Here is a 26,965-nt window from a genome sequence, read left to right on the forward strand (position 1 = left end):
AATTCCCACATTTCTTTGCAACTACAACAAGGAAATACTTCAGGAGTCTCACTCTCAGATGCTATGCCAGGAGAACTTTATGATCTGTTCCATTTGTAGGCGTTTTCACAGCTGAAAGCATACCAGGAGCAACCAACAGCAAACCTCATGACAATTACTGTTATCATTACATATCCAGGCAAAAACATTTCTCTACTTATTTTGGAAGGCTAACAGCCTTTTCTTCTCAGCGAGTATGCTTCTACTTGTTGATGGGACACAACCCCTCCAGCCACCATCACAGTTCTGATGTGCCCAGTCACCGTCTCAGCCAAATTAGATGTAAATAAATTCTTCATCTCTGATCATAATCAAACAAGGCACCTCGCTCGCTTCCCCTCTGCACGGGGACAAGAGACTCTGATGCTGAGCCCTACGGGCCATGGTTTAACTCACAGTACAGCTGTGGGATCAAATCGGTTGTAGATGACAAGACATCGAACAGAGAGGATACCTAAAGTTGACTAGAAAGATTACAGAAGAACATGTAACACTTATTTACACTTATTTACACTCTGTGGGCTCACACACCCGGGTGAGCTTTTTGGAGAAGTCTGGAAAGCCCCTCACTTGGGGACACACAGACAACGGGTTTGACAAAGAGTGAAGGCAAATGTTGCTCAGCTTTGGTCTAAAATAGTATATGATTAACTGATTCAGCTTTCCCATGACTTTTGGGACAAACCCTGTAAAATGCAGGAGAGGTAACCACCTTCAACAATTAGTGAAGGAAATAAGAGCAGTCTTTAAAAATAAGCAGAGGTAGCAACCCTAAACTGAGCTGAAAATCGAATTTTCTGCAGCCGCGCTGAGCTGTGGATAAGTTGCATTACTGCCATTAAGTTCCGGCTGCCCACGGGATCCGCAGGCCACCCTGCCGCAAACCCGCTCTGCATTGCCACGGCTGGCTCCCAGGGATGGCAGGCAGCCCGGGACCAGGGCAGAGGGACGGGCAGGCTCCCAGAGCAGCTCCCAGTGCTTCCGCGCATGGGGCATTCCCAGGGCATGCACCTGGGAAACATTCCCGGACCCCACCAAAATAAAGTGACCCAAACCCAGCCGGTGACTGCTATGTAGCAGAGCTGGCCAAAAAAATATAGCAGCAAAGTTATTAGCTGCAGGTTTCTGGATTTCACTGCAGAAAGCCTGGCACATGGATCAAAGCGGGATGGCCTCTCCCATACAAGACTCGGTTCACAGCAAGATTTGTCTACAAGACAAAACTCAAGTTAATCCCTCTGGATCTGTTTGTTTTCAGTGGGCCTTGGTTCCCGTAAAGAAAAATAAGAATAAAGCTGCTGTTATATGTTAGACATCAATGTGTATCATTCACCTTTTACCACCAGACCTTTTAACTGTGGCCAGTGCAATACAGATGAGTGTTTGAACGTTCAGTTCAGCAACACCTTTATGCTTGTTTCCATTGCCTTTCCTCCCTAACCTTTAACTGCTTAAAACAACTGTAAGACCCAAATATCATGATATGCAAAAATAAATACGCCACTTAAGAATCACAGCTCTCTTGCAAAATCTTCCACAGCACTATACAAAGAGATTATTACCCAACATTAACTTTTAGCAACATGGGTTTAAAGATTCAGCAAACTATTTAGCAAAACTACTCTTTTTTTTTTTAACCCCAAACCACTTATAAAATCAAACTCTGTACATTAAAAAGAGGAGACCAAAAGTCATACAGAGTGCTTTAAACTATGTCTTTTCCAAAGTCCCAGAGGGAGCAATCGATGAAGCTTGTTTTCCAAGTCTTGGTAGCAGAGTGCAGATTTGTGCAATTTAAAGTTAATTGACATGTTATTAAGAGCATTGCACTCAATTAAAATGGGCATAATTCACTGACAGAGAGGTAAGTCTGGAGTGAAATTCTGTAAAAGGATTTTCTAACCACCAGATCTGTGGCAATTTGTGTGGAACAGCTGAGGCTGGCTCACCCTGCAAAGGCAAAAGTCACTAATGGTGCAGCCCATTTCTCAGCTATTACAGATGCTGCGTGATCCATCACACATCACTGCCGCAGCCATTTCTGCTCAACCTCCCTCTCCCGTCCTTAGATAAAGATAATGATAGCATAATTTGCGCTTGCGAGAGACTGTCAAAAAGTGCTTTGGACTTCTAAGACTTCAATCAAATACTGAAAGTATCCTTGTAACAGCCTTTTCTCCACACAGAGTATCTGGTGCACCGCACCAGGGAACTGCACAGGCTTGCACAGCTGAGGGGAGCAACCCAATGGCTGAGATTTGTAGTAGGTATGCAAATCCCCATTTAATTTCTAAGTCCTTGGCACAACTTTCAACAAACATTTATGGCTCAAAATAGCAAATTAATAAGGAAGAACTTAACACATTGGGCAGAGAAAAGACTGCTGATTTATTTGACTCTGAAGGGATGGGTAAAATGGAGAATGATCCGTGGCTAGTATTGCATGCTGATTTCCGATCTCCAAAGGCACTAACGATTGCTGCAGGAGACATATACTACTATCTGCAAAGCAAGAAGGAAATGTCCAATAAAAACTTAGCAATTTTCTTCTCGTAGTGGAAACCCCCCACACACCAATTTTAAGAAAGATTTTCACTCTTTTCTACACAAAATACCACAACTGTTTCAAAAACAATTCCTATGTCTGTGCTTCCTCCTCCTACACATTCACAAGTAACATTTTGCCATTTGTGCACTAATCAAATGAAAGCTTCTATCCCTGCCTTTCATTTCCACAGGCCCATTTTATAAGGATATGAGCACAGCTATTTGTGATCCAGGTCTCATTTCACACAAGGTACATGAGCTAGCATTTATCTTTAAGCCTGCAAGAAATCCTCCTGCAACCAAATGGGAAAATTCACAAACCGAGCATCACCCACGTGTGGATAATATCCGAAAACAAGGCCATAAATCTGCATTCACCTTAGAAAAACAACTCCATGCTTCTCTTCACAAAGCCTATTGTGCTGCATACTCAGTATTTATAATCTACTCTAATAACGGCTATATTAAGCAATTATTTTGCATTGGTCCGTTCAAGGAAAAGGAGCTCAGTGGAGATGCACTGGGAAAGAGTGGGATGCACTGGGAAAGAGTGGCCGCGTACCAGTTCCGCCCACGGCTGCCGCCGAAATGCCTTCTCCAGCTCTCGGCACCATGGCGCACGCAGGAGGAGCTCAGGACTTATTTGAAATGCTAAATTATTCTGAGTTTGTCACTTCTCTGATCTTAATGCAACAATTAACAACATGCTTATTTTAATATACCTCCATTATTAGGACAAAACATCACAGCAGGCAAGGTATTTAAAAATATCAGCTTCAAGGCTTTTATTGACTCTTTCACAGGACTTCTGGAGTTCATCTAGAAAAACAAAAAGACATCTGTACATATTACTATGTATTAGAAGAAAAAGGATTTGTAAAAGCTTGTCACATGCAGCTTTTCTAAATATCTGTTCATTTTTAGCATTACTTTGCTTCAGTATTGAAAATTAAGCCTATGCACCAGGACAGTGAATGAACTATTTAGCAATCATTTTTCCTTTCAATTGCTTTATTTTCTTTCTTGTTCTTTAACACTGGTAAGTTTTATATTTAGGCAGAAGTCTTTAGGCGAATTATTGCTTAAAGTAAATGAAAGCTGGATACCAAAAACCAAGCTTGTGTTGCATGCCAATTCATGTCTTAAAGGCAGCAGCCTCTTTTTCTTCTCCTAACCCTCTGCCTTATACTTTGCCCAATTTCTGCAGTAAATGAAACAGGAATCCTGCAGAGCAAATAGTTTATCATGCAATTAAACCTTACAACATACTCACAAAAGGGGGCCAAAGTGCAGCAGCTTTAAAAAGAGCAAAACCACAGAAGACTTTTAATAAATTTATATTTTAGTAAGCACGTACTCTTTGTATGACTGAGCTAGAAATTCTTCTCTTCTATAAGAGCTGTACAATTCAAGAGAGTTCTCTCTCTGAGAACAGCCCCATGCGAATTCACTAGGAAAGCTCATGGGCTGAAAACCCCCAAGTTTCTTAACTGCTTTGTTAGTTTGGAGCCTAACTGAGAACAAGCAAAAGCATTAGTACTTAACAAATACATACTCTTTCCCCTATTTTCCTTGCCTAAACCATTTAAACTCCTGAGGGTGCAGGAACTGCTTAAGCTTTTAATTCCCTCAGTGCTTTTGCACAGGAATCTGTTGGCTTAGTAGACTTACAACAACCACTTTGTTAAGCACAAGAAGCAAGATAACAAGGAAAGTCCTACTCCTGACGCTCCCCTTCGCTCCGGTCCTACCTAACAAATACTGCTCTTCCTACCTGCTGCTGCCCAGCAAGAGTGTTGCCACAGAAAGTGCCAACAACTTGGAGTGTCTCAAGTTTTGTTTTATAGTGGGAAGTTAACTTTCAGGTGTTCTTATTACTGACAGCTTACAGAAAGCAAGTTTAAATATAATAGAAAACTATTTAAATAAAACAGAAAAAAACCCATTATTGCTACTTTTCTTCACTTGAAATCTTTAAACTGTGGCTTACTTTTATTTTGCTGTTGAAACTAGGTCTTCGGTCAAAAAGCAGGAGCGTTTTTTTCCCACATGTGTGAATACTTAAAATAAATTTAGATTGCAATTCATCACCGGTTTTGGCGGTAGGTTGAGGGGAGGAAAGAGGGGAAGAAGAGTTGAGGTAAGATATTTTAAGATATTTTTTTTTTTTGCCTTACAAGTTGCTGGGGCTTGCACAGGGGCAGGGGAGAAATGCCAGTTTTACATCTGCGCTCCTGTATGACCCATCCACCAAGCAACCAAAAAAGTACCTCCATCGGTGACCTGCTTCTCACCACAGTTGCAGGCTTACTGCTGACTAGTGCAAAAGGGAGTTTTCTCTGTCTTCAACTTCTTAGCCACACTAACTTTCTAAGAAGATCGTTCTATAATACGTGAAAACAGCATTTTCAGCCTCTAGAAACAATTGTTTTGAGCAGAAAGCCCAACACTTTAATCCACAAGCACTTTTTCTTCTGAAAACAAACCAGTATATACATATTTTGCAACAATTTCTATCTGACCCTCAGGTTTTATAGAAGATGCTACATCAAGGTTAAATGATTTTTAAAATTATCTACGCCACTATGTTAATTCTGAATTAAAACTACTTGCCTGCTCTAACTAGTAACAAGAAAATTAAATACAACACTGTGCATTATACAATTAAAAAATTTAAAGATCCTAATTCCCTGAAAAGTTTCTGGTCAGTACAAATTCTTAAAATACTGGGGGAGGTGGGGGGGGGGTGTCTTTTCTCAACAGGTATGGCAGGTACAAGAAAGAATAAACTCACTACAATTTCAAAACCAGGCTTGGGATTGATGTCACAAATAATTCCAAATCTTTGCACTGTACACACAAAGAGGTATTTACTACTGACAGATAAAATACAGCTTTGAAGAACTGTATGCCTGTGGATCCAGATGTTCTAGAGGTATACACAAAACCTGGATGATTTTAATTCTGCCAAATGAATACAACCGTGCTACCTTTTCCTCCTAAATAAGCAGTGAGAAATATATGCATCTATTGTTCATTTGCATCTTCCTAAGCAAACGGTCATAGAAAAGTTGTGACAATTGTAAATACCCCATTAAACAGCAAAAGCATGTAAAATACCACAAAAAAATATGAACAGTTTGGAACAACAATAAAAAAAATATTTTTTAGAAAAATAACTGTGATTCCTTGAAATGGCCATGTCCTTTTAGAGACCTATTGGTTTACTTGTCCGTTTCATTCTTCCAGCTTCAGAAATATGGAAAAAAATTGTTCACAATTAACAAGTCATGTAAAAATGATCCAACTAAACTACAGTTTATGATAGAATATATTTGTATTCTGTACATTTCTTTTTAATGTCACAGTATTTGGGCACCACACCCTAGGCTCTCATTGTTTTTAAATCCCTCAGAATTGCTTTCGTAATAATAATTCTCACAACACTGAAAATCTTTGGCTCCATACTTCAATGTCAAAAGGAATTTATTCTAACAAATAATACAAAACCTTTTGTCCTTTTAAATAAGAAATTTTAACAAGGTACATAATTATACTTATTGCACATCATGAGTACAAGTTTAATTCGTATTGCATAAGAATACCAGATTTATTTTTTTCCAGATTGCTAAAAAAGCTGGAGGCATTTCCACGGAGTATTAACCTTAAAAATCTTGACACTCCTCACAGGAAATTGATTTTCTACAAAAACTTTGGAAAGGATTCAACTTGGATTGCTGCACATGATATTTACAGTCCATTTAGGTCCAAACCTACAACACGACCCACAGATACGAGTGCAGCGTATAAAAACCCAACATATTGGAACAAGTTGGCATCAAGTGAAACTTTGAGAATAAAAGTCCCAGAGGAACAGAATGAAAGGTAACAAACCAAACAATTTCAGAGTTTAACTTTTTTCCTAAGTCCCCTTATTAAGCATTCTGTAATAAAATTGTTTTCATGGTAATTGCTGATCTTCTGTAAGTCTTGACAGACACGTAAAATGGCAACCATCCAACTTATCTTGCCCCCCTAAGCTTCGTATATGGCTCGTGTTTCAAGGAATGAATAAGAAACATTTCCTACTCAACAAGATGTTTATTGTGAATTCATTCCCTTAGAGAGGTTTTTGGGTTGGGTTTGGAGTTTTTTGTTGGGTTTTTTTTTTTTAAACAGAGTGGTGGTGTCAATATTTCCAACGAGGGCCTTTTGAAAACCGGCCTCTGATAACAGGCCTTATTTTCTGGCCCACAACCAAGCTTGGTTTCAGGAGCGAAGAGCGTACATGACCACAAGAAGCAGCCACTAGCAGTAGGAACCACGTTTTGAAAACTAGAGTTTAAAGAAAAAAAACACTGACAAACACACCATGCAATACAATCCACCATTTCCACGCACCTATAAGAACTGTAACTTCAAGCCTGCCTTGGTGGAAACTTAAGATGTTCTTATGAACATCAAAACCTTCGTGAATTCTTCACAGATTAGCCCGTTGGGGCGAGGGGATGGTCTCAGGGCAGGCAACGACCCCGGACACAACTCACTGATGGACGGTAAAGATCCTGCAGTCGGTAGGTGCGTTTCGGCTGCCTTGGGGGTTGTGGTCGGCAGCACCATCCGGGCACACAGCAGACCCGTGACCGGGTGGCATGGCCCTGTCCATAGGCACCACGGCTCCCCAGGCGCCTCTGAAAACGTACCGGCGTGCCTCAGGCACAAGGGTGTCCCTGCTCAGAGCCCAAAGGAAAGCTGCAGTGAAATTCCCTCTTCTCTGAAGAATCGTGCCCGTATGGTTTTTATTCTTATGTCTGGTACGACCGCTTGTACCCTTATCTATCTTATTAGCAAATGATACTTCAAGTTTCTTGGAAGAAAAAATGTCTCTACGTTCATTTTCCCCAAGACTCACTGCAGAAATGTCCAAACATGTAAATGGCAGTTTGCAGCACTGAACTAAAAGGAGACACAACAATAGCTAGCTTGAAAAGGGAGAGGAATTAGCTGTTCTTCATATCCTCTGTAGACAGACATAGGGCTTACAAAAACCTTCTTAAATCTAAAGATAAGGCAGCAGTAGAGTACATTGCCTACAAAAGTTGCAGTTATCACCAGAGATTAACAAATTGCTCAAGAATGACACAGAAATGGGATTTTGCTGTGGAAAGGAGAGGGTGTCTAGGGATGGCCCAAGGTCCTTTCCACGTCTGTAGATAATCCAACTTCCCATAAAGATGAGGCTGATGTGATCACACTGCACCAAACCCTCTTCCCAAAACTTTTCAAAGCCCATTAGTTTTGGTGTCCATTTGGTTTGAAAGAAGGGCAGGGGTGTCAGAGAAATGCATTTCTCAGCCTCTGATTTTCACGGGCCTGACCAGTAGCGCTGACGCAGCTCAGCCCCTTCTCCGTGCTGACACGGCCGTCAGGTAGCTAGTCAGGGCACGGGTTGCTTCTGAACCCATTAGCGTTTATGCTTCCACTGGCCTATGAAAAATGCTACGCTCACATTGCCATGTGCCTTTTTCCTATATAAAAGGCAGTGTGCAAGGCCAGAAGCGAGGGAGGGACAGCACACCAAGGGCGACCCTTAGGACAAGAGTCCTAAGTACTGTAAGACAAGACCATGTCCGCCAGTCCCTACATCAGCTGCTGTTTCATGAAAAACTACAAAAACGCCATTAATGTTGAGTGGCACCTAACATCTACAAAAAACCTTAGACATGCTTTTGCTGATTATCCTTTCTTTTATTCCCTGTTACACCTTGGGAAATAAGAACGACAATCAAAGTCCTGTCTCACTGTGCAGCCCCTCTTACCGATGATCAAACCCTCTTCCTTCTGTAGATTAAAAAGATTCACGATCGCTCCAGACTGGTGCTCCTTCCCACCAGTTTCTTCCTCTGAAAGTAGCAAAGTCAGTAATGAAGCAAAGAGCAGAAAAATGTTCAGGCCTAGCTGACTGCGGTGAAGGTGTGTATGGCCCACTGCTTGTGTCCTGCTTCTCAGCAGAAGCTCAGCCCTGGTGTTTTCAGAACATGCAAGAAGTTTGCTCTAGACTGGGCAAGCTGGTTAAACACAAGCATGCAGGATTTCACAACTTTCCAAGAGACCGCCAACATGTATCTTACAGTGTCTTTGACTAACACATTGCTGCAATTTTTCATACAATTTAAAAACATGTTAATCTTAAGCAAAAGCATGTATAGAGTAATATTCCTCAAAACCCTAGGTAAGAATGTTAACAATAATACATAATTTCAGAAATTATTTTGCATTCCAAATAGTCTTTCAAACAAACCACATCACAAACATTTTGTGTAGCTTAAGACCTCAAACACGTTTACAGAGTCAAAAGGTACACACGGTCAAGCAAAGTTTCACTCATAATTAGATATTGTTAAGTATTTTTTTCCAAGACGTAGTATCAGCAGACACGCTTCTGCAATGAGATGGTGGTGGCTGTTATTTTTAAATTCCACTGGAAATAGTTGTGCAGATTTTGTACAAGAAAGTATTTCCCCGCAATGTTTATACTTAAACATTTCTGTAATGACAGTTTGAAAATAAGGCCAATTTTCCTTCCAAACTGAGAAAAACAGACAGCAGAGACATAGTAAGAAATTAAGGAAAGTCTGTTACTCATCTTTACCCATCATAAAAACCACTGAATTTTGTAAAGATAAATATACATAAAAACCTGTAAATACTTTCAAAGGTGACAGGATCCTCTTAACTAAGAATGGAGTAGATATGGAGATAATTAATGAGATATATCCACAGCAACAAAAGTATTTGGTGTTAAGACATAACCTTGCTGTAAAGGAGAATGGGGCAGGCAGCCTCTCCTGCACGCCAGCGCAAGGCGGGCAGTTCCTGCGCCACAAGCAGCCAAACTTCCTGAAGGGAAACCGCTGCTAAATGATCCAGACCTGTTAGACACGGCTAAGAAATTAACACCTCCTTACACAAACAAATGAGGAATGAGCAAATGGCAATGAAGTTGGGTATTTAATTTAGAAGCAGCTATCAATTGCGACATGCTGAGCTGGCACATTATATGTGAGGGGCTCACCTGCTTGCTGTGCCAAGTATAATCCACCTGTTCATCTGAATCCCCGACATAAGATGAGACATCACGTGGGGTGACGGGGAACCTGAGCCTAAGTACAATTAAAAAAAAAAAAAAAAGGGATCGGGTATGTTCTCTCCGGCTCCCGGGCAGACGGCAGCCACAAGGGCTGGAAACACTAGGAGAAAGTAGTGGCACAAAAGGAGCAAAAATAGCACCAGCACATCGTCTTCAGCTTCCTGGGGAGTTAGAGGGAATTTATAGGACAGAGAGGCAGACAGCTCCCAAAGCCCCGCGGCGATCAAACGTGGGCTGCAGCTACCTGCAGGTATGCAGGTGCAGGCCACTGTACAAAGCACTGCATGAGCGAGGGGTGCGTGCAAACAAAACACAGCGCCTGGCAAGCCCTCATGGGACTACGTTAGACCTCTCAATGGTAATGGCATACTTAACAGCCGTATAAACGAGAATCCATCTCCAACGCATCCATGTCGAAGCACGTGCTTTTTTCTTAAAGCCAGAAAACTAAGGAAACCAAGGAGGCAATAGGATTCAGCCCTAGTTTCAAGGAAATTTTCTCACAGCAATACATTTTTGCAAGACATACAATTAAAAAAAAAAAAAGCCTTAAGTAAAGCTGACAAAAAGAGCAAGAACACATCCCTTCCGTTTCTCTTCCCACTATTTATTTATTTCCTGGCAGATGCAGAGAAGTGCTGAAGCAGCAGCTCTCTTGGCTGGTGGAACTCGCCAGCTGGAACCAAGGGGAACAAAGAGCAGCGCAGGTGGAGCCGCGTGGGAAGAGACGGGGGGGCAGACAGGGGCACAAAAATAGCGACAGAGAGCAGATACGGAGAGACTCGCCCTCCCCTTTTGCTCCTCCCCACTCGCTATCACAGTAGCTTTAAGATGCTGTTCTACAACCATCTTTTATCTCATGCCCACTCCAATGTTTAATAACCGCATTGGTTCTAATAAGACGTTGCCTTTGAGCAGCAGAACCGACAAATCCCGACTTTCTCTGGACCCTTGGTCTTGAGGTGACATTCCCCTACAGATTCTTTAATGTTTAACATGGGTTGAGTTCGCTCTGGGACCTTTCCTTCAGCAGGAAAATTAATAGGGTTTTCTTTTACCAAATGACTTGGGTCTTTCACATAACTCTTCGGAACTCTTCAAAGTCTCTCAATTTTCTGTGAAATTTTGTTGAAATAGTTAACAGATTCAGAAGCTATTACTGGGCTGAATTAACAGCATTATTGCACAAGCCTCATTTCTTTCAAAAACCAGGCCAAAAGAAAACCCCAACACATGACATGGGGAACTGGCAAATTTTAGATTACACTAAGAGAGATGAAATGGAATAAGCAGCAATAATGGAGACCATCTCATTCTTGTGCTCATTTTTGAGCTGCAACCACACAGCCATGTAGGAAATGGCAAGACCTTTCAGGAATATAAGCTTGTGGTTAGCCACATAATGATAACAAAAAGACCATTAGTTGGTAGGTCATTCCCAGCAGGAGATGAAACTTTGCGTTGCATAAAGAGCAAGGTGACATGTTAAGCAAGCCCCTCATGGAGAACCAGAGGAAGGATGCCTTCCCCATAGCGTACGTTACACATTCGGAAACTCAAATGTGTCTTCAGCCATTTGACCATTTAATGATTAATGAGACTGATGGGTGTTCACACAAGGATATAACTAGCTTTCATATTCTGCTTGCAACCTTGGTAATAAATAAGCTACTGCGGCCACAGAGGGGTAAACTGAGCGTTCCTATTGCAAATGAGTACTTCTGGCGTTAAACTTGTAGCAGTTCTCCCAGACAGACTGCAAGAAAAGGTTAACTCAACAGAGAATGAAACCTATCATAACAAGGTATTAAAAGCATGGACAGGCAAATTCCTAACAGAACAGGAACAGTAGCAAAGCAAAAGAAACATTTTATACTTCCCAGGACTGAAAAGTCATTTTAGCTTAAAATTTTTTAAGCATTAAGTTTGCGAAGTGGTTCACTACGGCAATATGCATTAGCTCATGATTCAAACCCACCTTTCATTGGAACCACACAACTTCAATACGCTCTTTCATTATAAAACTATAGCCCTGGCCACTTTACAGCAATGGTGAACTGGTTTTGAAATGGCTTAATGCTCTTCTACAAATGAAAACTGCTGTACAATGTTGCTTGCAAGACATGTTGTCTTGCAATAGCCATCAGGAAGCAAAGCAAAATTTCAAGTATTTAGAGTTGGCGCAAATAATTTCACTGCTCCAAACAAACTAATTTCTTCTCTGTGCTCTGTTGAGTCACATACAAACCATGCCACTCAACTAGACAGTGCAAACTGTAGAAATGCTGTTCTGAGCAAATGCCAATCTGACCATAAGACGGTCCTGCAACTATCTATTTAAGGCACTACATATTACCAGAAGTCTCCATATGAAAGGGAAACAGGAACATGGAAAACCAGACAGCACTACTTACCCGCTTCTTCAAATGTATTTCACATCTACAGTCCTTGACACATTGCTCCTCTTTCTCTTCATTAAAATGTCAAACACTCATATTTTGAAACTTAACTTACCTTGAGTGACCAAGTTACTAGAAGGATGACTCAAGTATTACTGTGCCTGTCTCAGTATTAATTTGGTTGTTACTAATATTTGCACTTAGACATTGCCAAATAATTTAAACTACATAGTGGGAAAAAAAAAAAGATTCACAAACTTACCCTCTACTTTCGCCTTTTTGGATGTTTCCCCTACTCAGAGATATTTACTTTAAGACCTGTCCTTCAGTATCTGAACAGAAGACCTTCACTCCAATTCCAGAGTGCCCTATTTTGTTGCAGGGCTTAAATTCAGTAGTTATACTAAAATGAAGTGCCTTGCTAGACTTAACTTAAAGCTTTACCTCTTGCACACTTCCCCTGCAATCAAATATATGCATGGTAAATAATGCAGTCTAAAAACAGCTAATGAGTATTTCCTAAGGAAAAATATTCCTTTGGAGAATATCCTCCCCAAGCACAGTCCTGATTTAGACTAGATCAAATAAAAGATATAATTACTATAATATAGCTGGGAGGAGGGGGGAGCGGAGAGAGAGCGAGAAGGAAAACAAGGGTCTGATAACTTGATGTAAATAACATTAAGAATTATTTTCCTGCTGACATCAGCACTCCCCAGCGCTGCTCGCTCTTGTCCTGAAACAATATTTGCTCTGGCCAGTGAACCCAGGACCTGTCACGCTGTGAGGTTCCAGGTGCTGTAACATCGTCACACCCGGGCTCCCCATCCTGGTTCCTTCCTCTCACAACATGTTTTGACAGGCATGACTTCATACCTGTATTATTTTATAAGTATACTATATCCCCAGAAAAATAATTCAGTGCTCTTTTTAAAAAAAGTCCACGGTTAAGCGTGGGTAGCAGCAGGTTACAATGCAAGTGCAAAAAAACCCAAACCTACTATTTTTTACAGTGGAATCCCTCCATCACATACCAGGTGGAGAAAAAAGAAAGCTGAGGCTCTCTTCATTTCTAACTTTGGTGGAATCTCATGAGAAACTCAACCTAAAAACAGGATAAGATTCTGGTTGTGTAATTTTAGGGGGTTTGTTTTGGGGTTTTTGTTATAGGGGTTTTTTGGAGGGGTTGGGTTGTTGGGGGTTTGGGGGGTTTTTTTGCTATTGATGAGCTTTTCATGAGACTACTCAAGGGCTCTGTAGGAAGCTTCAGACATCAGCATAATTTTAAACCTCATGTTATCCCTTTTTAAAGGTTATCAGGTTCCAGCCTGTTTCACCTTCTATCTGCAGCAGACATTTACATTCATAACCTGCTCATCACCATGGTATCTAAAGCATCTAATAAAAACCAGAAACAAGCAGCTTCCTGGTTCCTGCCTTTTATTATTCAACAGCAGCTAACAACGTAATTGAGATTTATTTATTTTTGCCTTCTGATCTTCTCCCAAACCAGATATCCCCCAATGCACACACTGGCCACCTGGCTGACTCTTTCAAGCTGCTTCTCCAATCTCTTTCACAACCACTGCTTGTAATGAGATTCCTGCTCCAACTACCTCCCAGCTCCCTCATCCTCAGGTAAGGTCTCCACTTGTCTTACATTCTTATAATGGGAAACCAGTTTTAGTCTATCTGTTCCTACCAGAACCGCAAGGGATCCCATCTAAGTATCGGAAGCACAGAAAGCTGCTGGGAGGCATGAATGTCGCAGTTACCAAACCCAGAAGGGAACTCGGCCAGTAACCTAGAAGTCAGCCCACAATGATCCACAGAAACATACTATCACTGTGGAATAGCCTTGTATTCAGAGTCTTCTTCTTACTCTGTTTAAGAAGGGAATTACTGTATTTTGGGTCCACAGGAAAATTTTCAGGACCCCTTTTTACCATTAATACTGAATTCAGAGTTTACAGAAGAGAAGAATAGACGGCCAGGACATATGTGACATGCCCACACAGTTAAACAGGAGAATATTTCTAGCAGCTACAATTATCTAGGTCTTCCACAACTTCAACAATGACAGAAAAACTCATTCTTCAGGGAGTTAAACTTTTTGCTTCTCACTTCTCAGAATGAGAATCAATTATGGACAACTCTTCATGGCAGATCTGACACTTGGTGTCTCCCAGTCCTCCATCTTTTATACTTAAAATAGCATCAGCAGAACAAAACCAAACCAAACCAACCAAACATCCCCCCCCAAAAAAAGCCACCACCCCTGCCCACCCTCCCCCCCAAAAGCAATGGGGCATTCTGAAAGCAGTGACACAAAGTGCCTCCAGTTGCTAAAAAAAGCAAGAGTTAGTATCCAAGAAGTGACAAAGAACACACACACGGAAACCCTGACAAATCGTCCCCAGCTAGATGGCAGCCACCAGATCTAGTCATCTTGAACTAGACTAACTGAAAATACTGCAAAATCTTGAGTTTCTTCCTGAAAAAGCCACTTCGATTCCAATGAACCTTCCAAATTTCTGCTAGGAAATTAAGGATTTTTTTCCAGGTTGCCTTAATACAAAGGTACCATAGAGTGTCGTGGAAGCTGTTGTTTTGATGTTTCATACCCTTATGGTTCCTCAGCAGATGACATTTATGGGGCACCATGGTCTCCCATCTGAACAAGCTGCCTGGCCACCACCACTGCTACACGCAACGGCAGAATTAGTCTAACCAACAAAAAGGAACAAAGATGATGACCTCCTTCCCAAAATTCATGTATTTAAGATGTCACAGTGCTTTAACACATAAGCAGTTCAAAACAAAGTGTTTTGATGTAGTTCAATAAATTGCAGGGTTTTAAACATTTCCAAATCAACTTCTCTTGCGAACATTTCTCACAGTTAACTTTGCCCTAGAAGGCCAGAAAAAATTCTGGCATTTCCCATAAAAATGTAATTCTGGGTTTTGCTCCACTTTGCAGACAAAATGAGACGCTACTAATACAGAAGAAAACAGAGACTCTGTGACACAAGATGCACTTTTGACACAAACAGAAACCACATATGGACTTATCTCCCATTTCATCAAAATATTTTTTTCTAAAATAAGCATCTTTCTTCAGTAGTTACTGTGATGTGATTTTCTAGACTGGCTCCCCCCAAAAAAACCTTGATGCTCCCTGTACCCATCCTATTTCATCACATTTGGCACATTTCCTGAGTTAATTTCCCTAGCACTTACAACTACAGCAGGTACTTTTAAAGGCAATGCAACAAACACCCAAAACATTATCCTCTACAGTTGTGCAGTTATCTTAATCAATATCACAAATTAAAATCCTTCTTTAGTTGAGAGTTATGGATTATTTTTATAAGCCTGAAGAGTTGTCAAAAGACTTCTTAACTGAAGGTGTACCGCTGTAGCTAACTCCATCGCATATGGTGTGCGTAGAAGACACCTCCTGCCCTTCCTTGATCTCATACCCCATTTACCTCTAGTTTGAATCAACACATCACTTGGAAAAGCCCCTTACATTTTTTCTCTTCCACATCACTAAACAAAACCCTAAAATGATCACCATTTCACTCAACATGCTTGCACCTTATGCGCTGAAATGCGTCATTCAGTCAGTGAGAACCTACTTGTTTGCGTCTAAACCAAGCGTTCATCCTCAATTCCGCTAAAGCGTGCAGGACTTCAAAGCAGCAACATCAGACAGAGTCAAAGGTGACATCGTCTCCGGTGCCCGCGCACAGTATGCCAGCATTTTATAGCACACTTTATATCACGACTTGCATTTGCATTTCTGTCTGTACATAGTAAAGGAAAGGCAGCCTGTGGCTATTAAAACATAAAGCGTTCTTATAAAGGCACCAATTATTCAGAGGAAGAGAAGCAAAAAAAAAATTTTAAATAAATACATAAATCACACTACTGAGTTCGTTTTGCCTCCCTTCCCATTTGTTTTTATTTTTGGCATTTGAAACCTCGAAGTACTTCACCTTTTACTGCTCCACTGCTGTTACTGTTGGTAATAAAATAATTCTGACTGTATTTGTTAGCCTATAGCTCTCATCCTGTTTTGCAAATGATTAGACACATTGTTTTACTCTGAAAGACCATCGTCTTGGCTTCCATAGGACATCACTGTGTAAATTACGCCATAAGTAAATAATGCATGAAATGTGAAATGTTACCTATGCCAAAGCTGATCTGATGTTTCTTGGTGTGGAAAAAGAGACTTTAAGAAGAAGAAAGGATTAAAAAAAAAAAAAAGTAAATGAATTTGAAAGGCTCATGCCAAAAACCACACTCTAAATAAATAATAAATAATAACAATAAAGTAATGCTAAGACATTTGCTATTGAAAGTAGAATTCAGCTTCATGACTCCTACCGTAGTGAGCGAGCAGACACCGCGGGCCATGTTCAGACAGCTTAAGTTCAAGCTCAGCCAAGCGTTTCCCATTAGCCGACTCTAAATTTTCAGTGCCACCAAGCCAATGGGAATGACGAGGTCCGAATCCAGCGCTTCAGGTATGGCCCTGCTCAAAGGAGTAGCTCCCCACCACCTCCTGTCAGAGAAGAGGACCAAGCGAGGTGCATGTTCAGATTGCAGGACTATGCAGATGCAAGGATAAGATACTGGAAGAACCATTTGCAGCTTTTTTGGATGGGGAAAGACTGCTCAGGGAAGAAAAAACCCCACAGAGATCAAAAATAAAGCAGCAGAAGAAAACACTGAAGATGTGCTTTGGTAGTCAGGCTACCTAAAGTTCCTCAAGAACCTTTTTTTTTTTGTCTTAAAAGACATTTGCTAATCATGCCGCAGTAAGTGGGGCACTTGTAGCTCTGCTCAGTAATTTGCGTTCATTAGGAAGGCCACTGAATGTCTCATCCGGGTACAACATCAATTTAACCGGCAGCGTGTAACCTTGGGGTAGTCTTAAGCAGGCCTAGTCCCAACCGGAGAGAGCCCACCGCACACCACAGGCACGCTCCGTGCGGCGTGACAACCTGCTGGGGGACACTTGTCGGAGACCGCTTCTTCAGCGCTCCTCTCCGAACCTACCACCCAGTCTAAAGCAACCGGCAGCACGAAGCAGCTTAACCTTAACGTTTGCAAGGCAGACTCATGGGAGAAATAAGTTATTTAAAACATTATTTGAGTCTGAAGAGATAAGACTCTCATTTCATTTTTGGTCTGTATTGGAACTTTCTAGTTATTTTTCTAGATAAAGATCTATCTCATCAGTTGGTCATCATTAAATCAATATATATTTTTTTAAAATATGGTAACATTTGTTTTTACTAAACAAGTAGCATTTTACTAAACAAGTAGCCCAGGGAAGTGGTTGACTCCCCTTCCCTGGAGGTATTTAAAAGACGTTTGGATGTGGTGCTTATGGGCATGGTGTAGTGGTGGTCTTGGTAGTGTTATGTTTATGGTTGGACTTGATGATCTTAAAGGTTTTTTCCAACCTCTACGATTCTGTGATTTTAAAATATTTAAGCAACTAAGTAGCTTAATATACATCTTAAATTTTTTTCGTAAGAAATTTGCTCCATTATAATCTTTAATAAGAGATACATCTACTTGTGTAGGTACATGTGATATATGCAAAGTGAAATTTAGATGAAAACTGGAATTCATTTAAAAATACACAGACCATCTTCATCTGCTAGAAAACGAAAACCACACACTTCTTATGTATACAAACACTTAGAAGTTTATAAAAACATGTTTTGTCTTTTAAACACTTTGGTAAATAAACTAAGTATAATTTGCAGTTAGTGATTTAGCTGATTATTTCTGGTCACTGTGTCCTACCAGATGACAGAAGGAATGGACCTTGTCGCCCCACATCCTTCCACCTCATCATCATATCTAAACTTCAGGGAAAACAAAACAAAACAAAACAAAAAAACCACAACAACTTCCCAACAGAGTTCTCAGTTTTATGCAGTGGCCACCAAATAATGCTCCTGAATACACTGGAAAAAGAAAATATTCCCTCTGTTCAGGAAGAGGGGATTACTATTTGTCCACAGTTGGTTTTCTACTCCAGCAACCTTTTCTAGTTAATTATCCACTAACTCAGCTGTTCAGTCATTTGACTGTCTTCAAAAGTTGAACTAGCACATATTGCTCATTAATGTTTTATTTTACCATACTGTTGGTATGTTTAGATGTTAATACGTCAAAGAATCCTGCTTTACAAATATTATATCAAACATATTTCTCAATTCATAATATTTTAAATTTAAATAGGTTATTTATCCTGATTTCTTGTCACAGAAATGCTTGTTCCACCTTTCATGAATCTGTCTTGGATAAGTTTTTCAGCTCAGCTAAATTCATGTTTGCAGAGTTTATACCAACCCTCTTTTGCAGGGGTGCCTGCGCTAGATTCCCGCACTGAAGTAGGTGCATTCTGTGTCCTACGTGTCCTTTGCAAAACAGATTGTGGACAACATCAGTCAATCTGTATATGAACATCACGATACTGACTGCATATTGCTGTAGATACATGCACGAGAAAAAGAGGTTATACTCAACTGCTTGGTGAACCCACTGCACTTAACGCAAGTACCATGACAAAACCACTTAAAAAAAAAAAAAGAAAAAAAACACACACAAAAAATTCTTCGTCATCGCTGCTTCATACTGCAGCAATCTCTCATGAAGAAAGTTATTCATTTTCATCCCAGTGAATCTTTTTCCTCCATCCCTCTTGTAGAATTATTGTAAATCACTGTCACAGCAAAGCATTACTTTATTGGAAAAGAAACTAATTAATTCATACTTGGTTGTAATGAGGGTTAATTACTGAAGGCTGCAGGCCTTGACCAGGCTAATTCTGACCATCCCACTGAATGTCTGTGACAAGCAGGTCTAGGAGCTTCTGGTTTTACAGAGTGATTTGGAACGCACTTGGGAAGGAACAGCTTCTAGAAATCTTCTACTGTGTATCTCAACATTGTGGCACACAAAACTACTAATCTTGTAAGCAGTGACTACTAAATGATAGTTTAAATTACAAACAATAGTTTAAAGATGTATTAAGACCTCAATTTTTTTTTAATGGAATATATCATCAAGATTGCTTCAGGTGACATTCTACCCTTTGGTATGATTTACATATTTTTTTAAATAAATAATACTGCTATGTTTTTTACATGTTCCTACTTACATAAACACAAGTTTGCTTGTGATTCTAGAAAGGCAATGACAGTTTGGGGGATTGTGGCCAGAACTACTGATACTGAAACGTCAGTTTTCCTTTCCTCTTCTTGCTGTACCACTTACATGAAGTTGTACTCCGCCTTTTGTTTCTTCCTGACTCAAAGACGTCAGTAGGATGTAATTTCTCCACGTGTACTCTAACCTAACATCACTTTTTGATGGACTTACTGTTAGTCAGTCAGTCAGCTAAATCACATTTCCAGCACTAGCATAATGCCAAATTCTGTTAAAGGGGCACAACAGAGCGAATTTTATCTTTTATAAAGTAACGATAAATCCAGACTTTCCTCACTCAAAAAGTTCCTATTTTAACTGCTACAGTTCTTATTCTTTTCTGCCTGTTTGAGGCTGACAGTTAATCCCACCCCATATATTATGCAGGTACTAATTTATGCTTATGGAATAAAAAAAGTACTGGCCTTTTTCCAAAGAAATATCAACTCAGCAATTTTTTTTTAATCTATTCGCACTTCTGTTTTTTGAACACAAAAATACGGTAGAGTTGTAACTATAGAGACAAGTCACGATAAACACAAATTAACTCACGAATCCTGTGGAAGAAGAGCAAGATTGCTGGTCTGTGTTCCCTATTCACACAGAGCTGGAAGGAGAGTTCCAGCTAAAAAAATGCAGCGTCTGTGTAGCCCCAGCACCACACAATTAGTACTTGTCATCCTCAGAGCTCAAAATAACACAGTGTGTTCATTTGCAGAGGAAAAAATGCATTTTCTTAAGAAAACTGGATCTCTGTGCTGATAGCGCAAATCCACGAATAAGATTAAGGTTTATAAAGCTGGGAATTAAAGATACCATCAGACAACCAAGTGAGAATTAATCAAGTAAGTCAGAAACTAATAAAAAGAGATAAGCATTTCAGTCTAAATCTTGAGTCCAGTCCTGCTCCCTAATTTCTTAAGACAAAATCTTCAGAGACCACAGTAATACCAACAAACAGTAAAACTAGCACAAGGTAACTCTCCTTTGCTGACCAGTGGGCGATGACTCTATAAAGCACTATTTTATCCGAAATCTGCGCAGGCATCAGCCCCTTGGTACTTGGCACCCATAACCTTTGGTGTCCCAGACTCCAGGAGCAGAGGCTGTACTCGCTGGCAGCCAGCTTCAAAATGGAGTCCCAAACTGATTGCCCAAAATGAGACAAGGCAAACCAGCCATCGTCAACACTTGTGGCACAGCAGTTCGTGAGGAGTATCGACGTCCCAAGACACTCAGGGAGCATAATCAAACCGATTCCTCCAAGGAAAAGGCCAGAAACCCCAGAGAGAGTTTGCCCTTGTGGGCACGCGAACCTGTTGTTGCCATCTACCGATGGCCATCAGATGGCCATCTCAGGGCCTCCTGCCCCGAGATGCAGTCACTTCTCCCTTCTTCCCAACTGCTAGCCGCCCCTTCTCTGCCTGCCTTCTCCCCTTCTCTGCCTACTCTGCCTGCCTTCTCCCCTCCTAAGAAGCGTTATCAATATTGATCTATGTAACAAAGTATGCTGTGGGATTCGTCTTTGCTTCAGCAATATTTTTGTGGCCCCAGTGAGTTCAAAACATTTATTTTTTCAGGATTTTCTTCTTCTTTGCACAAATTCAGTTCTTTTTCCCTTTATTAGGAGTCAAAGCATAGGGAACACCATTTTCAACTTGACCAACGTGGGTAAATATAAATCCGCTGAGGCTGTTGAGTTTCTTCTATTTCTGACAGTCTGCATAATTGCATGGCACGTGACTAGACTGCTCCTTCCTCCTTTGACATAAATATTGTAAGAAATAAAAATAAAAACAATCCTAGCACAGATCTTTCAGGCAAGAGATTATGGACATTTTACAGAGTTACTTTAAAAGCCCCCGGTGAAAGATCTGCCACAGGCTTTGTGCAAGTCTAAACAAAATCTTAATGGTTCTGCCTTTAGCCACACTATATGGCTAGTCAAAGACTTCCAGTACATGGGGGAGGTATGATTATACAGTCCACAAAAACCACGCTGTCCTGTCCCTGTCATGCCCTTCTCTGTCCTGTGAAGTGTCTGACATCTTTAATTTTAGTGCTAACTTCAACGATTTTTCCAGAACTGAAATAACTCTTGCTGAGTTCATTCTTCAATTCTTTCTTTAAGGGAAGTTAAATAGGTACAACCTCTGCTGTACCCTATTGCCCAGCAGAATAGCTGGCTTTAATGAGCCTGGGTGTAATGAATCTGTGTTCAATCACTTCATTCTTAGCAAGACCCAGGACTCTCGGGTCCACACCATCTGCTCCTACTGACCCGGCTGCTCTTGGATTTTTTCCATTTATTCCAGCATTTCCTCTTCTGGCACATGCTCTCACATTCCCTACCTGCTCTCTGTTACCTAGCCTCTTTCTTCTAAATAACCTCTTGGATTAACCTTTAAACAAAACAAAACCCTTGCCCGTTTGCTGTTTGGGAGCACGAGTCGCTGCTTTTCCCACAGGAACTGACATATTCAACAGCAGTACTCCAGCCGGGATGCAACCACATGATTTTTGACTAGACTGCAAACCCAGCCATTACAGTTAAGGAAGGTGGAAGGAGATTTCCCATGATGCTTGTGAGATGCTTCTGATCAACAAGAAATCTCAACCGAAGACTGTATAAGGAAAGGCTCCTTCTTTCTCAAAGATTTATCCCACTTATTACACAAGTACAAATCCCTGAAGACAACAGCACAGGTTCAAGACTTTGCCGTGGCACTAAATGCCAGTTCTGGAAGCATACTGATCTGTGAAACTGCTCCTCAATGAATACATTGAGAATAAAAAGCTGTAAATTGCACATTGCTTACAAAACGGTCCGTAGCTGCCTCTTGTTATAGCCCACGCAAGGGCCAGGGAATGGTGTTAAGTACCTTCTGGACTGTGCAGGCTCTGCTTAGTAGAAATCCAGAACTGGTTTCCAATCCAAATCTCCCCATTTCTGACATGGCAAAACTCAGCATGACCATTTCTCAGTCGGTCAGTAGGGATGCCTGCGTACTAAGCACTAATTGTGACAGATGGGGATTTTTAAAAGCATTTAAAAAAAAAACCAAAACTTTCATGGTCAACAATTATTTCAAAGAAAACACATTATCTTAACCCAAACGAGCTGCCTCTGCCTAAAATGGGTGTTCCCTGTACTAGCAGAAAACATATACCATGAACCTCTGTGCCTTGTTCCCAGAATTGTTAGAACAGTAGGGTTTTTTAAACAGAAACTATTAGACTGCATTTTTGGAGTATGATAAAAGACAAAATATCAGCAAATATCTCAAACAGTGTTGTGGGGTTTTCCCTATTGAAACATCCACATTTCCAATTCTTTTTTTTTCTTAAGTCCCAGTAAATGTTAGTAAGAATACCTGACAGCAGTGGGTTTTGAGGACAGGCGCTCTAGCCATAGAGCAGAACGCCACTGTGATTAGTGCCATATAAACAAGAGGGGGAAGGCAGGAAGGGGGAAGACAAACAGCCCCAGATCCCACAGGCCTTATTAGCTGAATATTCCTGAAGCCAATTACAGGCTTGTTTCCCACTAATATTCTCCTCACAGCATAAATATACCTAGAAATAATCTAAAATAGTAAAAAACAACAACAACATTTAAAAACCTCCCCAACATTTCCAGGCTTAAGTCTCATATCACTATCAAAATGACCCCCAGAACAGACTATGATAACAATATGACAATAAATTTCACTTAAATGATAGGGTAAGGAACTACATAGCAAAAATAAGAGGTTTTTTCCATACTTCTTTGGAAAATTAAGTGACTAATACCAAAGTCACACAAATTTACTAATAGGGCTTTAACAAGTTCCTTAAATACACCTTCTTATTTGAAATTAAATGCCCTCTTCTTCCTCTTTGCAAAAGACCTACTCTTGGTGCTAGATCTATGCGAAAATTCTACTTTCACCACTCAATTCACCTGCAAGACCAAGGCCACAGTGCGGCTCAAAATGAAGTAGTACTACAGCGCTCGGTAACATTTTTGTTTTACAGATCTGGTAAACAGCGCAAGTAAGAGAGGAAAAATACCCTTGAAATATCATCATTTCCATTCACAATCACCTGTGTAACATGAATTTGTATAAATCCTTATGAGACGACCCGACAGCTATCGGGAAAGCAGTAGAGGAGTTTAGTACCCTCAGGCGGTGCCCAGGTATAACTATACTTCAGCTCAATTTCAACGTAACTTTTTTCTGGTTGATAAATAATGACTACTGAAGAACAGAATTCCTGTAAATGAAAATAAAAGAAGATAAAATAAACAGGAATACCCTACCTCTGTTTAGTTTATTGTCAGAAGTATTATGCAACTACGGCGCATTAGTCAAATTACTAATCCACAGGTGGAGAAGACCACAAGCCCGGCTCTTCCCTGCCGCTGGAAACTGCAGGGCACAAGCCTTCCCACAGCCTGACCAAGCTCCTCCTCAAAACCAAGGGGGGTTCTGCCTCATAGCCTCTGTTGGGGACCTCTTCTGGGACTCTGCTGCTCTGATGGTGCGAGAGGCTCCCACTTCCGACCCAAACGAGATTTGCTCTCAAGAACAGACGTAGAAGCACCGCAACGTCATTTTACCCACAGATCTTTTTCACTGGAACAACACTTAAACAACAAATATCAGTGTTAAGCCAGGAATTAAACACATCGCATGCCCTTTACAGCTCTACGAACACAACTGTCTTTATGACATTTGGGGGCCCTTTTGCAGAAGTTAATGACATTACCGGCTCGACCCGGGAGACCGCACGCAGACGCCGAAGGGCTACACATAACCTTACGCCTAGCCCAGTGACTCTGTGCCGAAGCATGAACAAACAGGACATCGCCTATCCCTAATACACGAACACCTGGAAGGCAGAAGAAAGACGACGACTGAATATTGCCACTATTCGCAGCTTGTCTGAAAAAAGAAATCGGACACAAAGCAGCCCCGGGCACCGCCATCCACGCCGCTGCGGTGCGAAGCCGAGCCCCGCTCCAGCGGCGTTTTGGCGCGGGCAGCGCTCTGCTCCGCCGCCCGCACCGCCCGCGCTCCGCGCCCGCCCCAGCCGCCGCGGACGGAGCCGCCGCTCGCCCCAGCCCCGCGGGCAGGGCAGGGCAGGGCAGGGCAGGGGCGGCAAGGCACCGGCCCGCCCCGCAGCCCCTAACTTTCCGGCGGAGGCAGCGCCAGCCCCTCTCCCGCAGGGCTGAGGGAGCGGGTCCCGTCCCGTTCCCCCCCTCCGCCCGCACCCCGCAACTTCGGGGAGCGCCGGCCGCCCCCCGACCCACCTGGTGCAGCGTGTCCGGGGGCAGCTGGGAGGCCCGGAACAGCTCGCCCACGCTGCTGCCCCCGGCGGCCGCCTCGGGGGGCGGGCAGCACCGCGAGAAGAGCTCGGAGTAGCGCTGCTGCTCGCTCTCGCTCAGCGGCAGGAGCAGACCCCCGGTGCCGGCGGTGGCGGTGGCGGCGGCAGCAGCAGCAGCAGCGGCGGCGGCGGCGGACCCCCCCGCCGGCCCCTGCTCCATGGCGGGGCGGCGCAGGCAGAGCCGTTCGGCGGGGCAGCGGGTGCCGCGCCGCCGGGGGGAGGTGTGGCGGCCGGGCGGGAGGCGGCGCCGCGCTGCGGCGGGGAAGGTGCAGCCCCCCCCTCCCCCGCCTGCGCCCGGTGCGGCCGCCGCGCCGGCTCCGCAGTGCCCCAGCCTCTGCCGCCGCCGGGAGCCGCTCCCGCCGCCTCCCCCTCCCGGCCCCGCCTCGACCCGCCGCTCCGCCCCGCACCCAGCGGCCCCGCGTCGGGACCCCGCCGGCCGCGGCCCCGCGTGGTGGCGACGTCCCCTCACGGCTCCGCCACGCCTGCCCCACTCTCCGCCTGGCGCCTTTTTTCGTATTGTCATTTTTTTTTCCTGAGTTGGTTTGGTTTTAATCTTAAGTACCGACCGCCCGCGCTTGCCGCCAGCCCCGGGATTTGGGCGCTGCGTGGGGCAGAGCATATCCGTGCCACGGGGCAGGCCCACGGGCAGCGAGGGCCCCGGCGCCGCCGCCGGGCGGGAGCAGAGGCGTCAAAACTCCTCAGGAGGCCGGGTGGTCCGTCCCGCCCCGGCCTACACCATGGCTGCCTGGTGCCCGTCGCCGCCGAGCCCCTGCCGGCCCTGCTGGGCTCCTCGGGCCTGTCCGGCCGGCACAGCCCCGCCTGGGCTCCCTGGCCAGGGGCTCGGGCCCTCACCTGCCGTCCCCGCTGTAGAGGCTGCGGTCGCAGAGCTCGGGGGTACTCATTTTTCTCCCCAGATATGGTGGGCCCTTGTCAGCAGCCTTTCCAAAAGTATCACCTGCTGCTGAAAATGCAGCGTGGGTGCTGCAGGGAGGAAATGCAATAATGTGATACCCTGAGTGAGTCCTAATGGACCAGCCGTGACAGCTGAACAGAGAAACGGCTCACCGTGTTCTCTGTAGTTTTTGCTCTAGCACGAAGGGCAAAGAGCCCCTTGTTCATGGAGACAAGATTCCTCTTTATTACACCTCTGTCAGCGGTTAACACTGTAAATGTTCCCCTTGCAGGGCAAGCGTCTCCTTAAAAGTCAGGCAGGTCATGACCCAAGGTAGGAGGGCTGGGTACATCCCAGCAAAGAAGATCTTCGTGGGTCTCACACTGTTTTTCGGAGCCTTTCCTCCCAGCAACTCTTTGGGGCATTTCAAGGAGTAAAATAATCGACCGGAAGGTGATGCTTGTGAATGCCAATGCCCTGCAGAAGAGCAAACAGTTCTCTTCACAGCGGCTCTGGTGCTGAGATGCAGCCTGGCCCTGGAGAAGCCAGATTACTCGTTATTCGCTTGCAGTCCTGTACCATTGGCATCATGTGGCTCATGTTGTTAGCCATGTTCCTAAACTCAAAATATTTAGGAAGTCAATGTGGTTTATTTTGATATGCTTGTTTACTATTAATTCTGGCAAAATATAAAATCCAAATGTAATAATTTTACATAATGTTTTTACTAGAAAATATAAGGTTAGGGTTACTTCAGTTAAAATTGCTATCAGCTTAATTTACGGTCTGTAAAGCGAAAAAAAAATTTACTAGCTCATCACCTCTGTCCTTGTTAACCAAGACCTGTTATCTCTTTTCAAAATCTTGTTAAAACTACGTTATCCTCTCCACACCATGCATCTGTGCCTCCTTCTCACCGACACAAAACATGCAAACCTTTAATTCCTCTGATCCGAAATGAAGATCCGTGCCTGTCCTCTCAACGTGTGGAACGCTGAACGGGTTGTTAGTTGCAGTTATTGGCAGGTGAGTAATTGATGGTTGTGTTTAAGGATGGAGTGTTACAGAGAAATCTTTGCTCCATTAGGGACAGTGGATTGTCATGGTATTTTCTCATTTTAAAACACACTGTTTGGAAGGAGGGGAAGGCTATTTCAGAAACTGAATCTTGTAGCCCAACTTAAAGTGGCAAAGACCGATAGTAGCTCAGAAAAATGCTGTGAGTCCTCTTGAGAAGGCTCTGCAGAGCAGAGAGTGAACGACTCCTCAACGGCTAGGTTCTTCACCTGGAGAGTCCTAAGATGTCGCTGGCTGCCTTCTGTATCTTCA

The 26,965-nt window shown here is 42.8% G+C and overlaps 1 protein-coding gene across 2 annotated transcripts in view; it reads right to left on the reverse strand.

The window, feature by feature from the left end:
- Positions 1-25,018, reverse strand: part of REPS2 (RALBP1 associated Eps domain containing 2) — a 98,107-nt gene extending 73,089 nt beyond the window's left edge. For both annotated transcript variants that reach the window (XM_072852743.1, XM_072852734.1), the window contains exon 1: positions 24,671-25,018. In XM_072852743.1, the coding sequence (XP_072708844.1) occupies positions 24,671-24,904 (234 nt within the window). In that variant the 5' untranslated portion in view covers positions 24,905-25,018. The remainder of the gene's footprint in view (positions 1-24,670) is intronic.
- Positions 25,019-26,965: the final 1,947 nt, after the last annotated feature.

The sequence above is a fragment of the Ciconia boyciana genome, chromosome 1, assembly GCF_034638445.1.
Source record: "Ciconia boyciana chromosome 1, ASM3463844v1, whole genome shotgun sequence".
NCBI classification, from domain to species: domain Eukaryota; kingdom Metazoa; phylum Chordata; class Aves; order Ciconiiformes; family Ciconiidae; genus Ciconia; species Ciconia boyciana.